This window comes from Colobus angolensis, unplaced genomic scaffold (assembly GCF_000951035.1).
Source record: "Colobus angolensis palliatus isolate OR3802 unplaced genomic scaffold, Cang.pa_1.0 Scaffold13, whole genome shotgun sequence".
Taxonomy (NCBI): domain Eukaryota; kingdom Metazoa; phylum Chordata; class Mammalia; order Primates; family Cercopithecidae; genus Colobus; species Colobus angolensis.
Window position 1 is genome coordinate 23144542 of NW_012114252.1, and position 17664 is coordinate 23162205.

Below are 17664 nucleotides of genomic sequence, written 5' to 3' on the forward strand. Positions count from 1 at the left end.
TCCCCTCCATCCCCCACCTGCTCACTCTCCCATCCCCTCCAGCTTCAGCCTCCCCACTCTCCCATCCCCTCCAGCCTCAGACTCCCCACTCTCCCATCTCCTCCAGCCTCAGACTCCCCACTCTCCCATCCCCTCCATCCCGTACCTGCTCACTCTTCCATCCCCTCCACCCCCCACCTGCTCACTCTCCCGCGCCCTCCAGCCTCAGCCTCCGTCCTCTCCCGTCCCCTTCAGCCTCAGCCTCCCCATTCTCCTGTGCCCTCCATCCCCCACCTGCTCACTGTCCCACGCCCTCCAGCCTCAGCCTCCTACAGCCTCAGCCTTCTCCCACCCTCTCCAGCCTTTGCTCGGCACTGGTTTGCTCCATGTATTGGCAACACCCGCATCACCAGGTGCTGTTCTCTCTGGCTGCAGGTTGGCAGTCACCTCAGCCACGTGAGCGTCAGGTGTAGCCACGTTCCCACGGCTTCCCTGTCGGTGTCTCAGGATTTAGCGCTTCCTGGGATCCGGGAAGGAAGGCAAGGTGGACCCATTCCTACTCCTGAGTCCTCGTCCAAGCTCCAGGCCTTGGATCCGGGTCGTCAGCCCAGGAGCGTCCCCTCCCCACGTCCCTCCCACCACCCGCCTGGGGACCACTGCGTGCCCACCCTGGGGCCCTCTGGATTTGGTCCCCGATAGACTTCCCAAGGGACCTCAGTGTCTAGGGGTATCAGGGCTCTGTGCCGCCGGGAGCTGGGCATGGAGCTTCCTAAGCGTGCCGCTCAGGCTGCTGTGGTGCTTCTCCCACCCTGCCATCGCCGAGATGGAGTACTGTGGCGTTTCCCTGCGCCCAGGCACAAACCAGTCGCCTGGCAGAGTGCCACGTGGCTTCGCAGACCAGGGGATGCTTCAGGGGCAAAGGGGGTTCTGTGTGTCGGGAGCAGGTCACATCACGGCAGAACTGTCATGGCCTTTGCTGCGTGCTGCAGTGCCTGAAAGAGAAACTCGCTGTATCCGAGGCCTGAGAAGCCTGCATTCACGGCACAAGGATGTCCACAGCAATCACAGTGTTACAGGAGGCGTGGGAAAAAATGACGCAGCATTTCCTGTGACTCTTCCAAGTGCAGGGGTGGCCCGGCGGCCTTGCTCTGCGTGAGGACACATGGCTCTGTGAAGGGGATTTTGTGTTCACCTCCCAGCATTTCAGAAACCATGACCCCCTTTGGGTCACCCCAGCCCCTGTCCCAAGGGCGTTTTATCCCCTTTGGTGTCTTTCCTAGAGAAAACAGAGTCCTGGAGCCAAGTTCTTTCCCTGGTTCCTGCCTTTCCTGTGAGATTTCTAGGGTTGTAGGAATAAAACGAGGCTTTGGAGGTGATCTGTAGGTTTTATTTTTTCCTGACTATAACATGTTAACCGGTCCATTAAAATCTTCTTTAAAAAGGTTTCTACACTGCTATCCCGGTTGTTTGTTTTTTAATAATGGCATAATTTTAAAAATAGTCTTCCCCATATTGTGATTAAACTCCTCGTTTCTCTCATTTTGTAGGAGAAATTTATCTGTTTTGCAAAGGAGCAGATTCTTCGATCTTCCCCCGAGTGATAGAAGGCAAAGTTGACCAGATCCGAGCCAGAGTGGAGCGGAACGCGGTGGTGAGAGCCAGGCTGGGGCGGGCCTCGTGGCGGTCAGCACCCCTGTTGTCAGGAAGGAATTCCACGTGCCACAGGTTCCTGGCTGGGAATGGCGTATTGTATCCCCTGGGGAACGTTCAGAAGTCAGCTGGGCCAGGTGCAGACGGACGGGCAGCTTCAGCCGGCATCTACCCCGAGGGGCCTCCAATGCCCAGCCAGGCGCAGGCCGTCTCCTCCCCAGCCTCGTGCAGGGTTTTATTTCGGGGTGGGTGCTAGGTTGGTTGATTGATGTTTTGGGGAGTCAGAATTAGCACATTTGTAGTCCTTGTATTGGAACAAAAAGGTCTTTGTCTTGACGTTTCTAGTGATTTGCTTCAGAACAAGTCAGGGCTTTCGTTTTCTGTTGTGACATCACCTGTTCGGGTTTCTTTCCCCGTCTGGGTCTTAAGCCTGTACGATAAGGTTTCTTTCCACCCCTTCTTGTGTAGCACTGCCCAGCGGCCCGCACACCTGAGCTTGCCACTCTGCGGGTCTGGCTTTCTCTCTTTGGGGCTGCTACAGTAGGGGGATGGCCTGAGTGTCTCTCACAGCAGGGCCTCCCCTCCCCGTCAGACATGTGGCTGGGGTGGACACACTCCCTCCCGTCAGACACCTTAACTCCGGGTGATGCGTGGCTGGGTGGACGCGCTCCCTCCCGTCAGACGCCCTAACGCTGGGTGACGCGTGACTGGGTGACGCGTGGCTGGGTGATGCGTGGTGGGACGATGCGTGGCTGGGTGGACGCACTCCCTCCCGTCAGACGCCCTAACGCTGGGTGACGCCTGACTGGGTGACGCGTGGCTGGGTGATGCGTGGTGGGGCGATGCGTGGCTGGGTGGACGCACTCCCTCCCGTCAGATGCCCTAACGCTGGGCGGCGCGTGGCTGGGTGACACGTGGCTGGGTGGATGCGCTCCCTCTGCTCCCCACGTGGCTGCTTTGTCCCACGGCGTCTGCACCCTTCTCCCGATGCCACCCTGGGGTCTTCTCCCTCACTCCAGCCCAGGGCAGCCCCTCGTCTCACACCTTCTTCATCTTTTCATGAGAAGGAAACAGTGACTGACAGGCTCTCCTCCCAGAGGTCCGAAATGACGCTGGCCAGAATGGCTACGCACTGGGAACAAGACTTCTGAGGCTGGCTCTGCACCAAGGAAGGCTGAGCCAAGAGAACCTCGGACTAGAGGCCATAGTGCTCAGCGCTGCCTTCACTTACCATTTATGAATAAAGCAACCTTTGTCCTCACTGTCAGTCTCAACACTTGATTACTGCAGATGTCAGAGCATTAAGAATTCCTGCTGACAGACAGGAGCCCTTTCACGCATGAGCGTGTGCTTGCAGCAGCCAGAGCGGCTCTGAACTTCGTGGAATGCTGTCCATGTGCAGATCATTCACCTTTAAGTTGCTATTAAAACAACAACTAGCACTACAAAGTAGCTGCCTTGGAACCAACAGGAATCCATAAATCAGCAGCAGGTTTAGGATTGTTGAACTTCTCCAAGCGGGATCTGGAAAGTAATAGCACTGACTTCCTCCAGCCACAGAGTTGCGGAACGAAAGCTGAGCAGGTTCCTCTGAGTAGCACAAGCGTCCTGCACATGGATTATGTGAATTGTGATGATTTTAAAGTCCATTTGCTGCTTGTTTCGAAAAGCCTTCTTGAGATGTAATTGCCGTACATTCATCTGTACATATTTAAAATGCGACAGCAACAAGGGCGTTGACACACGAATGCACACGTGGAAGCGTTGCCTGTTGGGAGGGGGACACGTCCCTCACCCCGGAGACCGTCTTGTGCCCTCATACTCCCATGCCTGCCAACTCCCACTCGCTGCAGACCACCGCTCCGCTCGCCGTCACTGCAGACTCGTGCCCACCTTCTGGAGCTTCCTATCGGCAGAATCACAAAAGGCGGCTGTTTCATCCAGCGTCTTTCACTCCCGTAACTGCTGAGGCTCGGCCATGTGGGCCTGTTCGTTTCTGGTGTGATGAACAGCAGCACTCATGCAGTTGCCAAGTACTAGCGGTACTAGTCCAAGTGCTGGGCACTAGCGGTACTAACCAGTCCAGTTGCCAGGTGCTAGTGATACTAATCAGTCCAGTTGCCAGGCACTAGCAGTACTAATCAGTCCAGTTACCAACCGCTAGTGGTACTAGTCCAGTTACCGGGCAATAGCCATAGTAACCAGTCCAGTTACCGGGCACTAGCAGTGCTAGTCCAAGTGCCAGGCACCAGTGGTACTAACCAGTCCAGTTGCCAGGGCTAGTGGTACTGACCAGTCCAGTTGCTGGGCACTAGTGGTACCGACCTGTCCAGTTGCCGGCGCTAGTAGTACTAGTCCAAGTGCCAGACACCAGCGGTACTAACCAGGCCAGTTTCCAGGTGCTAGTGGTACTAGTCCAGTTGCTGGGCACTAGTGGTACTAACCAGTCCAGTTGCCAGGCCCTCACAACTGCAGGTGCTTGAGGGGCCATCCACAGCCTCTGGCATCCACTCATCCTGGGAATTCTGATACTTGTTCCCTTGATGCCCAGGTCCGCCCCGTAACTCAGGGAATTCACCGGCTCCGGCTTCATTACCCTGCCTGAGCCTCGGCCTGGAAGCTCTCCAGGTAGTGAGCTGGGTCTGGGCAGTGAGCTGGGCACTTGCAGGGCCCCCTCGGTTGGCAGCATTTTATTTTGAAATAATTACAGATTTAGGAGAAGTGGCAGTAAGTAAAGAGACAGTCCAGAGGGGCCTGTGTGTCCTTCGAGTCCAGTTGATTTCTCCTTTCGGTGGCTGTGCTTGCTGTCAGCACATGTCGAGGAAACCGCTGTGAAATCCAGGATGGTGAAGATCGGCCACTGCTGTGTGTTTTTCTATAAGTTTTCTAGTTTTAGCTCTTGAATTTAGGAGTGTAGTCCTTGTTTGGCTGATTTTTGCATCTTTCGTAAAGGGAGGGTCCTACTTGATTCCCCTGTGTCTGGTTATCCAGTTTTCCTGGCACCGTTTGGTGAAGACTCTCCTCTCCCACTGAGTGATCCTGACACCCTTGCTGGAAAGCATTTGACCACTTACCTGGAGGTTTATTTCTGGGCTCTCTGTTCCATCCCATTCTCTCTACGTCTGTCTTTATCCCAGTTCCCGCTGTTTTGATTACTGTCAGTTTCTAGCAGGCTTTGAAACCAGAATGTGTGAGTCTTTCAGATATGTTCTTCTTTTATAAAATGGTTTGGCTATTCTGAAATTTAATAGGAATTTTAGGATGGGTTTTTTCATTTGTGCAGAAAATGCCACTGGGGGCCAGGTACGGTGGCTCATACTTGTAATTCCAGCACTTTGGGAGGCTGAGGCAGAAGGATCACTTGAGGCCAGAAGTTTGAGACCAGCCTGGGAAGCATAGCAAGACCCTGTCTCTACAAATCATACACAAGGAAAATCAGCCAGGGGTGGTGGCACAGATCTGTGGTCCTAGCTACCAGGCAGGATGAGGTAGAAGGATTGCTTGAGCACAGAAGTTTAAAGCAGCAGTGAGCCGTGACGGCACCACTGCATGTTACCATGGACAACTGAGTAAGACCCTGTCTCAAAAAAAAAGAAACAGAGGAAGGGCGGGAGGGGGGAGCCATTGGGATGTTGATAGGGATTTTGTTTAATCAGTAGATCACTTTGGGTAGCGTTGTCATCTTAACAATATTAAGTCTTCCAATCCATGAACATGGGATATCTTTACATTTATTTAGGTATTTTATAATTTATTTCAGCAAACTTTGGTATTTTTCAGCCTCGGGTCTTTCACCTCCTTGGTTAAATTTATTCCTAAGTATTTTATTCTTGTTGATGTTATTATAAGTGAATTTTTTTTAAATTTCCTTTTCATATTTTTCATTGGTAGTGTATAGAAATGCCACTAGTTTTCATGTGTTGACTTTGTACCATGCGTCTTTGCTGAATTCAGTTAGCCGGGGGGCACATTCTTCACGGTCTTCTAGATATAGGATCATGTCATCTGCAAATGGAGAGGCCTTAGAAAGACATCCTTTCTAATGTGGAAACTTTCTTTTTCTCATTATAGCCTAATCCTCTCACTAGAGCATCTAATACTCTGTTGAACAGAAGTGGCAAAAGCGGCATCCCTGTCTTGTTCCTGATCCTATGGAAAAGCTTTCAGTCCTTCACTGTGGAGGGTGATGTTAGCTGTAGGTTTTTCTTTTTTCTTTTTTTTTTTTTGAGACAGAGTTTTGCTCTTGTTGCCCAGGCTGGAGTGCAATGGCATGATCTCGGCTCACTGTAACCTCTGCCTCCTGGATTTAAGCAATTCTTTTGCCTCAGCCTCCTGAGTAGCTGGGATTACAGGCATGCACCACCACACCTGGCTAATTTTTGTATTTTTGGTAGAGAGGGGGTTTCACCACACTGGCCAAGCTGGTCTTGAATTCCTCACCTCAGGTGATCCACCCACCTTGGCCTCCCATAGTGCTGGGATTAGAGGCATGAGTCACCGTGCCCAGCTGAGTTTTTCACTTAAGTGGTTTTTACCATGTTGAGGAGGTTTCTTCTCTACCCAGTTTATTAAGTGATTTTATCACCAAAAGGGTGATTTTTTTCAGATGCCTTTTCTGCATCAGTTGAGATGATCATGTGGGATTTTCCCTTTCATTCTATTAATGTCATATATTGCATTGACTTTCATATGCTGACTCACTTTTGCATTCCTGGAATAAACCCCACTTGGTCGTGGTGTATGATCCTTTCAGTGTGCCATTGGATTCAGTTTGCTAGTATTTTGTTGAGGATATTTGCATCTATATTTCTAAGGGATATTGTTGTACAGTTTTCTTGTAGTGTATTTATCTGGTTTTGTTTTATGTGCTGTGTCCAGGGTTTTTGTAGTACTTAGCAGGAGGAATAGATAAAAGTATTTCTCGGCCGGGCGCGGTGGCTCAAGCGTGTAATCCCAGCACTTTAGGAGGCCGAGACAGGCGGATCACGAGGTCAGGAGATCGAGACCATCCTGGCTAACATGGTGAAACCCCGTCTCTACTAAAAAATACAAAAAACTAGCCGAGTGAGGTTGCGGGCGCCTGTAGTCCCAGCTACTCGGGAGGCTGAGGCAGGAGAATGGCATGAACCCAGGAGGCGGAGCTTGCAGTGAGCTGAGATCCGGCCACTGCACTCCAGTTTGGGTGACAGAGCGAGACTCCGTCTCAAAAAAAAAAAAAAAAAAAGTATTTCTCTTCTGTGTTACCACAAGAGAAAGTCCCTGATTGACGTTTAAAAGCAGGAACATTTATTTCCAAAAGCTTCTGCTTACCACTTACAGCAACCTAAGTTCTGGGGCCACTCTGGGTTATTATCCTATAAAACCATTTTCTTGTTATGCAGTTTTTCTGATGTTGGACTGAAGCTGTATATCTTGTATGTTTTATTGCCTCTTAGGAAAAGTCAGAGAATTCATTGTGCAATTCGCATTTATGTCTCCAATCTGTAACTTGATGACCAGGTGCACAAAAGGTCTAATTTCAACCACTTACTTATTCAGCAAAAGTTGTTGGGTTTGGGCTGTGTGCTAGGGATTCAGTGATGAAGTCAGACACAGCGCCCACAGCCAGGGAACCCAGCGCCTAACAATAGAGGCAAACCCATGAGCAGAAAGCCGCAAGGTGGTGTGCTCAGCAGGAGGTGAGGCTGGGGCGGCTGAGCGGTGTTTGTTCTGCTTTCCTCTGGGACAGGTCCACTGGCTTCTCACTTATTCTTGACCAGGAGACAATATCTGGAGGATGGAAAGGAAGGAGTTCAAGAGTGTTCCTAGTGCACAGGGCTCAGGCACACATAGACCCTGTCTTGTGTTCTCACTTCTTCAACTCCCCCTTTCCCCTTCTGGCTTTTGAGAGCTCAAGGGCCATGAGAGCCATCGACCCAGTGGCAATTCTGTCCTTCACACGAATTAAGAGGTCTGGAACTGGTGATCAATACGAGCCTTCCCTGAGAGTTAGGGGACGCTTCATCCATAGAATGGGAAACATGATTCAACTCTTAAAAACCAGCATTCTCCCAGATTTTAAAGTGGTTATTTGGGAGGATTGTGGTTCTTTTACTATCAGTAGGGCTGGGGCTGAAGGAGCAGGGAAAAGGGAAGGGAAACACCCTAGATCATCTGGTAAACCTCTGTGGCGGTCGCCCTCAGCAGCCTTGACTGACGGAATGAAGAGGCTCATCTGTGAACCACCCCCTTGTGGCCGCTTCAGCCTCTGCCCCCCTTCCTTGTGTCTTGCTGGTGGCGGCTGCATTCTCTCTGTGTGGTGACATCCAGAATCGTGACCACAGTAAAGAATTTGTGATTCTTGATTTCTTATGTTCCCGTGCAACCGATGATTTTGATAAATAACCTGGCAGGCTTCCTTCATCGTGAAAGAACAACCACCTTACAAACTTCCCGCATAAAACATGGTTACTTTAGAAATATCACTTGATATTGCCCGTAAAATTACAAATGATTATCCTTAAAAAAAGGTTCAGTTTAACTCTGCATTTGTCAAAGTAAAGGAATGAAGTTTATCTTTTGGTAGATGACCCTGATTTCTGTTACTGATTTCCAGGCTTTCTAGTCTGTGATCCATAATGATTCTTTATATTTAATGTGGACTTAAATAATTCACTTGTTGACTTACTCCTTTCAAGAGTTGGTTGGGTTATAATCTTTCTTTGTTTACTTAGTACTGTAAGTTTTGAAAGGGTTACAATTCCTGGGTTAGTTTTTCTAATGAGAGAAGGGATACTGGGAAGGCCATGGAGCATAATATTTCAGCAAGTGACACCTTGAATTTGTGCTAAACGCTGCGTTGTATTCTGCAGGAGGGGCTCCGAACTTTGTGTGTTGCTTATAAGAGGCTGATCCAAGAAGAATATGAAGGCATTTGTAAACTGCTGCAGGCTGCCAAAGTGGCCCTTCAAGATCGAGAGAAAAAGTTAGCAGAAGCCTATGAGCAAATAGAGAAAGATCTTATTCTGCTTGGTGCCACGGCTGTTGAGGACCGGTAAAGTAAACACACGCACCCCGTCCTGAGAGACAAGCTAGGATGCAGGCCGACGGCCCGGGGTGTGTGAGGGCGAGTGGAAGGGAGGGAGGCCAGCTGCACAGCCAGTGGGGCGTGTTTGCTGCTCAGGGAGAGGATAGGTGTCTGGCTACATGCTAGAGTCATGTCAGGAAGGTCATGCCTGTGGGATATTTTGTTATCCATGAATAAGATGCCTGAAAGCACACTTTCCCAGGAAGTAGTGAAAATAGCTTTTTCATATCATCAACAGGCAAGATGGAAGGACTCTTGCAAATTCTTTTTTTTTTTTTTTTTTTTTAAGGGATGGCATCTTGCCATGTTGCCCAGGCTAGAGTGCAGTGGCACCATCACAGCTCACTGCAGCCTCAAACTCCCAGGTTCAAGCTGTCCTCCCTTCTCAGCCTCCTGAGTAGCTAGAACTTCAAGCACATACCACCATGCCTGGCTAATTTTTCATATTTTTTGTAGAGATAGGATTTCACTATGTTGCCCAGGCTGGTCTCAAGCTCCTGGCCTCAAGCAGTCCTCCCACCTCAGCCTCTGAAAGTGCTGGAACTGCAGGCATGAGCGGTCATGCCCGGCTGTAATTACTCTTTAGAATGGAATCCACAACTAACTCTGTTCCTAAACTTGTTGCTAGTTCTTTCCAAATACTGGTATTACTTCTTAGTTTTGAAAAAACTTAAAATAATGAAGTAGAAAATTAAACTAATCATCATCATAACCAGCAAAATTACCAATTACAGATTTTCAGGTACCTCTAAGGCGAGAGTTGCCAGTGTGCCCCAGCTCCACAATGGGGACTGAAAGTTGTTTGAGGCCGAGGCCACTAAGAAACAGTCGTCAGGTCCACATGGCACCTTCAGAGCTGAGTGAAAGGCATGGATTTCAGTGGTTTGTAGGAATGGAGGAGAGAAAAAAAATGTTCCAATTGATGAGAATGAAGCAGAAACTTCAGGAAGTTTACTAGGAGTTTATCTCCTAGAAGTTAAAAGCATCAAGTTTGAAAATCTTTAAGATCCATTTCGGTCCAAAACTGAAATCGTCATCACTAACCCTGCATTTTGTGAGTGTGTTGAACAAATATTCCCCGAGTTGTCAATGTGAATGGAGTATTATGTGAAGTGGGAAGTTTTGTTTGGTGGTTTTGTGTTTTGTTTTGAAGTCACGCTCCCCGTTCAGTCCAGAGTAAGCGACGGAGCACCATGTAAAGAACGCGCCTTGCACACAGGAAGGCTTCAGAGCGCAGGGCCACGACTGCCGAAAGGCTTTGTTGGTGGTGCTGCTGGGAGGTGGGGCCTTGCTGTCATGGCCAGCCACTCACCTGCTGTCTGTCCAGGAGAAGAGGGGTGTCCATAGGATGGTCTTTGCCTGGGGAGCAGCTGGGTCGATCTTTAGAGGCCGTGGTGGAGGAGCGTGGGGATGCCTCCAGCAGAGCAGATGGGACAGAGCCCCCGGAGCAGGGGGCGGGTTGACTTGACTGGATTGGGAATGTAGAAAAGTGGAGAGTTAATGCCTGGTCGGGGGGGCGGGGGGTCTCAGTGGCTTTGAAGTGATGATGTTTGCTTATAAATTATTTCCTTAAAATCTCCAGTCAGCAAGTGCAAAACGTCTCTGAGCTTCAGCTTCCTTTTGAATCGAGTTATAGGGCCAGGCCCAGTGGAGCACACTTGTAAACAGGGCCAGGCCCGGTGCAGCACGCTTGTAAACAGGGCCAGGCCCGGTGCAGCACGCTTGTAAACAGGGCCAGGCCCGGTGCAGCACTGTTGTAAACAGGGCCAGGCCCGGTGCAGCACGCTTGTAAACAGGGCCAGGCCTGGTGCAGCACACTTGTAATCCTAGCACTTTGGGAGGCTGATGCTGGAGGATTGATTGAGGCCAGGAGTTTGAGCCAGCCTGGGCAGCATGGTGAGATCCCATCTCTTGAATTTTTTTTTTAATTAATCAGGTGTGGTAGCAGTCACTTGTTGTCCTAGCTACTTGGGATGCTGAGGAGGGAGGATCGCTTGAGCCCAGGAGTTGGAGGCTGCAGTGAGCTGAGATCATACCACTGTACCCTAGCCTGGGCAACATAACAAAGCGTTCTTGTGCTCTCATGCGTTCTCTCGCTCGCGCGCTCTCTCTCTCTCTCTCTCTCTATATATATATGCACACACACACACATATACACATGCACATATATATACACATACATACACACACATATAAAATTAGAGGCGTTTTTTCCATCTATAGAGTACTATGATTGTCTGATCTTGAGACTTTTAGCTAGGAAGTTCTTCCCAGAAAACCAGATCATTCCAGTTAGAATTTAAATCCTTTCCTTTCATGCTTTCCGGAAGCATAACGTGTTCCTTCACACGAAAGTAAAGTCTAAAACCTAGAAAAAATGCAGGCCCCGAAATGAGGCAAATGTGGTTTTGACCCCCGATCCAAGGAGAGGGAAGTGACCTGACTGGCGTCAGAAGAGCCACTTCTCCCCGGATACCTTCTGTAGCATCTGCAGGCTTTGGGTTTTCCGTATGTAAAATGGATGTGATGCAACGTCCTTACTCATGACAGTGGTGAGCATGAAAGAGTGCACACAGGAAGTGTCACATGGGCCTGGCACGTGGCAAGCCCATGATACTTGTTGGCCATAGAATCACTAGTATTATTCTCAGTATTTTATTTTATTTAGAGGTACGTGGACCCCAAGTGGGTTCTAAGTGACAAACTTAGAACAGTTTATACAAAACAAAAGATAAAGAATATTCGTGACCACCTTGAGTCCAGATCCCATCTTTCCATGGTTGAGACATTTTTGGTGGTGGTTATAATTTCCTGAAACCCTCCCCAGGTAGTGAGTCCCAGCTACACAGAAAACTGCCAGGCTTGTCAGACATCAGTGACACCAGACAGCGCTTTCCATCTCAGATGTTTGGTCCATGTTTATCTCTCTGCTGTTATGAAGTGTTTCGCTGTGAAACACTAATTCAGACCTTCAGAAGCCGCTTCAGGTACTTTGTGGTAAGATCATGAACCACAGCATGGCACGTTTTGATTTTGAGGGGCTACAATATTTTGTCAGCTTTGCAAGTTTCTGCAGTTCCTTATTTGGATTTCCTGGGTCAGCACTGACTTTTCTCTGTGTTGTGTTTGGTTTTGCCTCCCTCAGGCTGCAGGAGAAAGCTGCAGACACCATCGAGGCCCTGCAAAAGGCCGGGATCAAGGTCTGGGTTCTCACGGGAGACAAGATGGAGACGGCCGCAGCCACGTGCTATGCCTGCAAGCTCTTCCGCAGGAACACGCAGCTGCTGGAGCTGACCACCAAGAGGATCGAGGAGCAGAGCCTGCACGACGTCCTGTTCGAGCTGAGCAAGACGGTCCTGCGCCACAGCGGGAGCCTGACCAGAGACAACTTCTCAGGGTAGGCAGCGCGTCCCCGCCCCCACCCCCACTCCCTCAGAAGGGGCTTCAGACCCAATGGCCTGCAAGTGGGGGAACTGCATTGTCCTTACTGGGAATTCGGTTCTCCCCTGGGACATTAATGCCGGCTTCTTACGGGTCAGGTGAACACTGGGAACAAGATGGGCTGGTTTTTCCAGCAGTTGTGACGTGTCTTTTTCACATACGTGTGTATGTGTCAGTTTCAGACTGCCGGGTAACAGATGCAAAGAGACACGATTGATAAAATATTTTGAGTAGGATAATTCTCATCTGCTTCTGAGACTTAGGGGCTGTGCTGCAGGCACCTTCAAACATCTGCTGGAGGAAGTGGAGACATTAATAATGCATGGTTGTTCGTCTGAGACAAAGCAGTGCATGCCCAAGAGTTGTTTTTTCCCCAAGAATATTCAGTAGTTTATTCAGACACATTTTATCGATGCTGTCCTTACTGGTGTTAGATGCATTATCTGAGATTAGATTTTATTTGAATCATTTCAGTTTCATTCATGTACGTAAAGCAAAAGCAGCTGTCTAATTTACACAAATGTTAAGTTATTCATAAATAGCACAGATAATTCCCTCTACCTGATCTGTAATCTGCAGAACTCCTTTTAGGTATTAGAGATGTTCCTTGTTTGTTTTCTTTGTTTGTTTTTTGTGTTTTGTTTTTGAGATGGAGCCTCACTCCGTCACCCAGGCTAGAGTGCATGGCGTGATCTTGGCTCACTGCAACCTCTGCCTCCCAGGTTCAAACAATTCTCCTGCCTCAGCCTCCCAAGTAGCTGGGATTAAAAGCGCTCACCACTACACCCAGCTAATTTTTGTATTTTTAATAGAGATGGGGTTTCACCATGTTGGCCAGGCTGATCTTGAACTCCTGACCTCAGGTGATCCGCCCGCCTTGGCCTCCCAAAGTGCTGGGATTATAGGCATGAGCCATCGCATCCAGCCTCCTTGTCATTTTGAAACCCAGCGAAGAGGAGATTATGACCACATTCTTTACAACTTAGGTCATCCAGGCAGAAACCCAAGAACTTAGCTATACAAATAAAGACTGTGACCAAGCAGGTTGAGAATAAAGACTGACCAAGATCTTAGACTGCAAGATGAACACCTTCCTGTTGTTTCAAAAGTACAGGGACTTAACGAGTCCACAAAGAGAGTGTGCACTTGCTTTACCTAAAATAGGAATGTTTCGCTAAATACACTCTTAAATGTCGACAAAGGTGTTACATTCAATACTATAAAGATTGTATTGATAAAACAAGAAACACTAGTTTCTTAATCCCATGGATTTGTAGCATCTGTTGACATCCAAAGAAATACGGAGTCTTCTAAAATCTCTAGATCTAGTGATTGAGCGTCTTTCTGACTCACGTCCTCTGACAGACTCTCAGCAGATATGCAGGACTACGGCTTGATTATCGACGGAGCTGCGCTGTCTCTCATCATGAAGCCTCGCGAAGATGGGAGTTCCAGCAACTACAGGGAGCTCTTCCTGGAAATCTGCCGGAGCTGCAGCGCGGTGCTCTGCTGCCGCATGGCACCTTTGCAGAAGGCCCAGGTGCTGCCCGCCCATCCTCGATAGCTGGTGGTCAGGGTGTCCGAAACACTGGAAACCTTCCGTTAGGTCTCACCACCGCGGATTGTTAAAAAGCCTAGCAGGGTACCGCCTGTTAAAAAGAGAAGTAACCATGGTAGAGATTTAAAATGCAGATCTTGTTTTGCTTGTTGGGCCAGGCTCGTTGGTTAGTGGGTGTTGACCAGTCTGACGTGTGACCCTTCCAGATGCAATGGCCAGGACAGCTGCCCTGGCTGACTTCTGTTAAAAAAAAAAAAAAAAAAATTGCCTCAGTCAATCCTGAGAATCTACACTAAAGGTTTAGGGGAAGAGAGCTGACATTATTGAGCACCTATTGTGTGCCTCCTACAGACACAAATGCTTTTAGCCTCAAACTAACCCTTTCAGGCGAATGAGGGCACCAGCTTTACAAATTGGAATAATTTGCCCAAAAGGCTGCAGTTGGGAAATGCCACGAGGATTCAACTTGTCTTGTCCATCAAACTCCGAACGTCTCACGTGCCCATGTTCTTGTGGGAAACACACACCGAAGTTTTTTCTGTAAACACTTCAAAAGCACTATGGAATATACGTGTAAACATGGATGTCTTTCTGATCTCAGGAAGCCTAGAAAAATTCCAGCTTTGTTATACCACATTTTAGACACGATACGTCAATTTCTCTTGACCTGTTCATCAGTAAATCCATAACTGGTCAGAGCAACCCAGTGTTTAAGGTAAAAAACATCTCACACAAACTCTGGAAACCAAGGAGATGAAAAGTTGAGAGTTTGTGCCCGTGTGTGCATTAATCTGTCAATTTCGCCAAAAACACGGAGTGGGGGTCCTCAGGACGACAAGCTGAGCCTCAAGCATTCACAGACCTTCCATGTGGGGAAGACAGTTTGATGTTCTCCTCTCCCTCACATGTGTAACTGCACATAAACCTTACAGGATTACTTCCTGAATGTAACAGCAACTCAGGGTTTGCCATTTGCTCTTCATGTATTCCATAGTACTTTTTTAAGTTCTCAACTGGCTTTTGAAACGTTTCATACAAATTAACTTGTGTTTCAGTTTCCTATCTTGAAACAAGGCACCCACATATTTCCCCCATCTCTTCAGTCTTATATCTTGAACTGTTACATTTAGGTGCATACATGGGGGAAAAAAGAAATTGACTAAAAACTTGGAAATTTTTTACATAAAATTGTCATATTTGATTTTGCATGTTACAAATTTGAAAATGAAAATAGCATTAGGAATAGTTTAGTTTTAGAAATAGATGCTTTATACCAAATAGCTTGAAGTACCTTGGAATAGTGATGTTTTCTAACAGAATCCAGGGTTCACATTTGCCCCTGTATATTTAAATATATTTTGCCAGTATTTACACATTTTTCCATATATTTAAATAGATGACTATAACAATAACCACAAACTACTTCATATATCTCACGTCTGTACCGCCAAAGTTTGTCTACCAGCCTTTTCCAGCCCACGTCATTTTAATCATACTTCATTTCTTTTACTTTATTTTGTTTTCAGTATGAAAAAAAGTTTTATCCTATATGGAGAAAACAGAATGTCGTAAATTAGCTCAAGTAGATAATTTTTTTATTTGCCTACGCTAACTTTACATCTTCATTAGTTCTGCCTAGTGAATGCATAACCTGTTCAGAAGTGGAATAGTGAAGATAAATGCTGCCTTTCTTTCTTTTGCAGATTGTTAAATTAATCAAATTTTCAAAAGAGCACCCAATCACGTTAGCAGTTGGCGACGGCGCAAATGATGTCAGCATGATTCTGGAAGCGCACGTGGGCATAGGTGAGCTTCATCCTTGCTGCCGGCACGTCCTGGTGACCAGGTCACCCCTCCGCCAGACAGAGGCCCATGGCAGCATGCAGGTGCATTCAGGACACCCCCGTCATCACCCTCGTGTGTGACCAGGAAGGCTCGTGATGATGGTTTCATCCATTCTTCTCCCCGTCCCTGCCCTGTGCGTGGTGTGCGGAAAGCATTTCCTCAGCTCCTTCACCTCCATCTTCTAGGTGTCATCGGCAAGGAAGGCCGTCAGGCTGCCAGGAACAGCGACTATGCAATCCCAAAGTTTAAGCATTTGAAGAAGATGCTGCTTGTTCACGGGCATTTTTATTACATTAGGATATCTGAGCTCGTGCAGTACTTCTTTTATAAGGTAGGCGGATCGCCGCTCCCCCTCACAATTTCAGCAGCAGATCACGCACAGGCTGGCACGACCCTTGTCTGAACCACTTGATGCCCCAAGAGGTCATTGATCTCTAGGTAGCAGCAACTGTCAGAAAGGAAGGGGTGAATCTGATTGCAGTCATGTCCCGCTTAGCCGTGGCTTTGCTTTTTACAGTTTCCATTACCTACAGTCAACCCAGGCCCAAAAATGTCAAATGGAAATTGCAGAAATAAACGGTGTCTAAGTTTTAAATGGCATGCCATTCCGAGCAGCGTGATGAAGCCTCATGCCGTCCTGCTCTGTCCTTCCTGGGATGTGGCTTGTCCCTTTGTCTGGTGTGCCGATGCTGTGTACACTACCTGCCCCTCAGTCACTCTGTAGCTGTCTTGGTGACCAGGTTGACAGATCACAAGAAGAAGAATGGTGAATACGACCCGATAATATATTTTAAGAGGAGGAGGGAGAGACCAAATTCATGTACCTTTGATTATGGTATATTATTATAGTTATTCTATGTTTTGTTGTTACTCTCTTACTGCACCTACTTTATAAATAAAACTTTATCATGGGTGTGTATGTGTAGGAACACACATACCCATCTACAGTGTAGACAGGGTTCAGGACCGTCCGCAGATTCTTCATCCCCCCCGGGTCTGGGAATGTACCCCCAAGAATGAGGAGAGCCTGCTGTGCCACGGGAGACCCCCAGTCCTTTTCTCCCCTCCACAGAATTGAGTGCGGAACCAATGAGAACCTTTCAGGTGGAAATGTTTGAGGAATGGTATTTTAGAATTCCTTATTCACTGTGCAGTTCGATTCTTTCCTGTTTATACTGATACCTGCATTGCCTTCTTGTGTCTCTTGGAGCTGACAAATTTCCCCTATACATTGTCCTCAGAGTGGCCAGAACGTGGTCACATGTGCATTTCAGTTGCCCCTGAAATAAGAGAAGACTTTCTAGAACCCATTAGTGCTGTTCTCCCGCACTCTGGGCACACGTGGATCCCTCCTCCCCGGTGGGGCAGGCCACGCTGGAAGTGGCGGCTGCCTCCGTCTGCCCCATCACTGAACTAACAGCTCTGCCTTCCCTTTCAGAATGTCTGCTTCATCTTCCCGCAGTTTTTATACCAGTTCTTCTGTGGGTTTTCACAACAGGTCAGTCCTAGGGTCTTCAGGGACAGGCTGTCTGAGCCTTCTTTTCCTTCCCCCAGTGGGTGGCTGCCATGGGGAGAGGAGACTTGGGAATCAGCAGCACTCCCCGGCATTGCGAGGAAGCCAGGGTGCCCAGCAGCAGACGGGGGTGAAAGGTCCGGCGTGGGGTGGGGGCCGCGGTGCTGATGAGTTGCCGTCCTGGAGGCCGCTTATTCCGTGTCTTCTGAAAGTGCTCTGGCCCTGAGATGAGGGCTAATGATGATGTGGTCTCCCCAGGGCCCAGCAGTGCCGAGCTGGGCGTCCTGACACCACTGCAAGAATTAACTCCAACTCGAGGTCCTTGTGGACGTGGGCCACCCCGGTGCCTGGCACGTTAACGTGTGCAGTGTGCCCATAGGGGAAGAAGACAGTTCCCATCCAGGAGGGGTAAAGGACTCCCCGGGCACCTGCCCTAGATGGACGCCTCCTTCTGTCACTCGTGTGCTCAGTGGTTGGCGGGCCAACTGCCTTCATGGGAAGTGACTGGGACCAGAGTCACTGAAGCCTGAAGATGGCAATCAGAATTGCAAATGTTTTCTATGCCTTTTTTCCTTTTTTTTTTTTTTTTTTTTTTTTTTTAAGGGATGGCAT

At 48.4% G+C, this 17664-nt stretch overlaps 1 protein-coding gene across 1 annotated transcript in view; it reads left to right on the top strand.

Moving 5' to 3' along the window:
• The window catches only part of ATP11A (ATPase, class VI, type 11A), a 93793-nt gene that overhangs the window by 55713 nt on the left and 20416 nt on the right, over window positions 1–17664 (top strand). Inside the window, exons 19-26 of the mRNA XM_011933952.1 lie at window positions 1527–1630; window positions 8481–8662; window positions 11841–12092; window positions 13502–13676; window positions 15398–15500; window positions 15725–15870; window positions 16978–17037; window positions 17265–17395. Coding sequence (XP_011789342.1) covers window positions 1527–1630; window positions 8481–8662; window positions 11841–12092; window positions 13502–13676; window positions 15398–15500; window positions 15725–15870; window positions 16978–17037; window positions 17265–17395 — 1153 coding nt within the window. The remainder of the gene's footprint in view (window positions 1–1526; window positions 1631–8480; window positions 8663–11840; window positions 12093–13501; window positions 13677–15397; window positions 15501–15724; window positions 15871–16977; window positions 17038–17264; window positions 17396–17664) is intronic.